Source organism: Teleopsis dalmanni, chromosome 1 (assembly GCF_002237135.1).
Source record: "Teleopsis dalmanni isolate 2A chromosome 1, ASM223713v2, whole genome shotgun sequence".
NCBI classification, from domain to species: domain Eukaryota; kingdom Metazoa; phylum Arthropoda; class Insecta; order Diptera; family Diopsidae; genus Teleopsis; species Teleopsis dalmanni.
The window spans coordinates 200,007,963-200,012,104 of NC_051846.1; the positions used below are offsets into that span (position 1 = coordinate 200,007,963).

The 4,142-nt window shown below is 26.7% G+C and overlaps 1 protein-coding gene across 1 annotated transcript in view; it reads left to right on the plus strand.

Moving 5' to 3' along the window:
* Positions 1-3,716: 3,716 nt before the first annotated feature.
* LOC119667050 (hyaluronan mediated motility receptor-like) overlaps positions 3,717-4,142 on the plus strand; it is a 2,159-nt gene continuing 1,733 nt past the window's right edge. The window contains exon 1 of the mRNA XM_038076331.1: positions 3,717-3,771. Within this exon, the coding sequence (XP_037932259.1) occupies positions 3,717-3,771 (55 nt within the window). The remainder of the gene's footprint in view (positions 3,772-4,142) is intronic.

Sequence of the window (4,142 nt, forward strand, 5' to 3'; positions counted from 1 at the left end):
ATATCAATATATCAATATATATATTTTAAAAAAAAAATTATTAAAATCATTTTTTATTTTCATTTCAGGTAAGCTCTACAAACAATACATACCACATGCCACTTAGGCTGTGAAGCTATTTCCTGTGAGTCATTAGTCAAAGACATTTTAAATTGATCAAAATTACAACAACTAAGTGACAATTTAAATAGATAAAATATATATTTTTTGTTTATATTGAAATATTGTACATATTTGTGTTATATGAAGCTATATGATAGCTTCTCTAAGCTATCATTTTATTATGACGAAATCTAATTAAAAATTTACCTGCAGCTCAAAATTCCAAAAAATGAAAAAAAAACACGTTCTCATAAGACTCTCAGACGATGGTCATGTGTCAATCTGTTTGATGTTAGCCATCTATTATATTTTATATACATTATTTTTCATTTCTTATTTAGCAATCGATTTTTAACATCAAATTGTTATTGACATTACCCTAAAATTATCTATAAATTCAAAGGTGCCTCCAAAAAAGGTTTGCTTTGAGGCAAAGAGGCAATAACGTATAAATGACGTGTTTTGTGTTGCAACACCAAATAATCATTATCTTATCGTAACTAAACAATAAATGGAACTTTCTTTAATAGTAAAATAGGCCATTTGAGCAAATATTTAACCTATTGAAAAATGTTTTCCTTATCATTTGATTAAATGAGTTATTTTTAGATATTTAACTTTAGGCTTCTTTCTGTTGATATCGAAAGTTATAACCTGTTGAACTCATAAATTTCCCCAAAATCGAATTTCATATGCAAACATTCAAAAAGAATGTTTGGTTACTAAACATAGAATTGAGCTTAAGGTTATTTATTATTTACTTTAGTTAATATATTTGTTTAGATTATACAAATATATATAAATAATATATGATTTATGGTATAATGATTAACTTTCTCAAATAAGTTATTTATAAATAAACTGAAACTATATCTTAAATTTAAAGTTTAATGAATGTTAAACTTGATAAAAAAAGAGAAAAAAGTTTCTTAATTTTATAATGGTTTTTATATATTTTTTAATTCGGCTATAGGTCCCTTTTTTTGTTAAATAACATTCAACGTTCAATATTTTTTATTATACTCTATATTTCGATCCTCCTTGAGAGTCATCATCTATATTTCTAAATTTTTAATTTATCGCTCAAAGTTTAGTTTACATTTAACAAAATATAGGATTACCCAAAGCAATGGTTTCCAATTCTGAAACAATTATAACATAATTTTTAAAACATTTTAAAACTAATAAAATAATCGATTTATTACTTACTTACTTACTTAATTAGTTGGCCATTACAGACGTGAGTCGTCCTTGGCCACATCGAGTACCCTCCGCCAGTCAGCCCGATTAGTTGCTTGCTGTTGCAAGTTAGTAGTACTGAGCGCTTCCAAATCGTTGGTCACCTAGTCTTTCCACCGAAGATGTGGACATCCTCTACCGCATTTTCCACCTGCGGGTACCGAATCAAACACCTTTCTAGCTGGAGCACTTCTTTTTCCATCGACTTATTAGAAATAACAAATGTTTGCATCTTCTGTCTACCATCTACATCCAGCTTTGATCTGGATTACAGAAACTACTGAGAGTTCCTATCCCCGTCTGGTGTGAGGATGACATATCATTCAAAAGATGAATAATCTTTTGTTCATTTAGAGTCGGTTAGCAGCACAAAACATCAGCTATGGTAGTAGTGCTTGGTACAATTAATCAACTAAATATAGTTTAAAAGTCATATAGTAATTCATAACACATAATTCAGATTGCAAACATTTCATTGACGAAATTTGAACAGCTTTTAAGCATTGCTGCAAAGTACTATTGTAGTACTTTTTCTATTTGCAATGGACTCTTATAGTAGTATTGCTGCAGCTCTTGGTCTCTATTTTGTTTTATTTAATTGGTGAATAATTAGTTAATAAGTGAATAATAATTATTTATTTATTAGGAATTATGATTTCATGAATAAAAATAAGTCAAATATTATATATCTGTTTATTTATGCATTTATATTTTAAAATTTATTTATTTTTGCAATTCAAATGCATCTCTAATCGTTCTCTTAGTTAAATGCAAGCAAATGCAGAAATATTGCAGACAGACGACTTTGGGCAATGAGTGCGATTGCTGCCAACACTACGTGTGTCAAGTTAGAAATTTATATCCACATTAAGCAAAATCATCAACACGTTTTATGTTGCTGCAACTGCAGCCACCGAGGAGGAGTTTAGTAACGTGATGTTCATGAAAAAGATGCACTTGCATTGGTTTTTGTTATATTTGAGAATTTAAAATAAAAATTCTTATATACATAAGATACAAAGCTCACAGATGAAATATTAGTATAAACAATTTGTTGCTAATTATTTGCAATTTTTTTCCCCTTGCAATGCAGTTTGCAGTTTCTTTCCTTACCAGATGAAGTATAAAACTATTATAAAGCACAGCTCAACAGATTTTTATGTGCTAACTTATGACTAGCATATTTTATTATTTAAAATTACTGTATGAAATTCATTATATAATAATTTTTTAATACTTTGCAGTGTTTAGATATTTGCAAACTAAAAATAAATATTCAACTGTGTTGTTATCAGCAAAAAAATTTATTTCATTCACTAACCTTTTCCTTTAGCTTGCTCTGGCTATAGTAATATTTTCTTTATCTTATAATAAATTAAATAATAAAAAAATATTTAATGCGCGACTTGAGATAACCTTTTATGCAACTTAACCATTGAAGTTCAAATACCAAATTGGTTCCATTAACGTTTTTGATCCTACATTGAACTGTGAATGCTTGATTGCCTAATTCTCCTGGTTAGTGTAGTTAAAATATTATTGTTACTTTTTGGTTTCCATATTAAATTACGAATTTCCTGATAAGTTTTAATTATATAAAAAATACATAAAGATCAAAAACTAAGATTAAATCATTAGAAATATAGAAGCACTAAAAGAAGGTAACCATCATCAAGCCGAAATTCCATTAATACATCTCAACTCTTTTTCCTAGGTATACTAAAATCTAATTGAATAAATTTTCTATGCCAGCAAGCACGGGTCTATAAAAAGATCTTTTTATTAATAAAATGATTTGATCAGCTTTTAAAATTAATTTCTATCTTTTCGTAAGTTACAAATAATTAATTAAATCTACTCGTTTTGTTTTTTCTACTCGTTTTTCTCTACTCGTTCTGATCTTTTAACTCTCAATTTTTGTTTTGTTGTTTTGTTGTTTTGTTGTTTTGTTCATTGAATTCAAAATCTTTAGCAGCAGTTCAAGCAGAAAATCGTAAAGAAAAATCGTTAAGATCGGCCACGACAGAAATCGAAATAAAACTGCATTCCATTGTGAAGAAGAGAGGAAGACATGCATATCTTGAAGGGAATTCCAAGCCAAACAAACAACTCTTTCATAAAATAAAACAAAAACAAAAAACATAAAACAATAACAATAACAATAGTAGCAACGACAATAACTTTAGTACATAGTAGTGCTGGTATCTATAAGTTAGCAACTACATGCAAGAATGCACAGATACAAAGATAGAAATTTCTTTAGATTAGCAGCTTCTTTTTAACTTTGTGTGTTATGCGTATATTGATGATGGTTTTAAGAAAAGACTAGGCCATAAATGTAGTCTACTGTATTCTGTCGCCCTACATCAGGCATAATGAATGTAACTAGTAGTAGTAATGAAATGAATACTAGTAGTAATAAGAATTTTCGTACAAGACATATTGTATTATTACTTTTGTTTATTCTAATATTTATTCTATATTCTAATATATATTCTATATTCTAATAAATATTCTATATTCTAATATACATTCTATATTCTAATATATATTCTGTATTCTAATATATATTCTATATTCTAATATATATTCTATATTCTAATATATATTCTATATTCTAATATATATTCTATATTCTAATATATATTCTATATTCTAATATATATTCTATATTCTAATATATATTCTATATTCTAATATATATTCTATATTCTAATACATATTTTATATTCTAATATATATTCTATATTCTAATACATATTTTATATTCTAATATATATGCTATATTCTAATATATATTC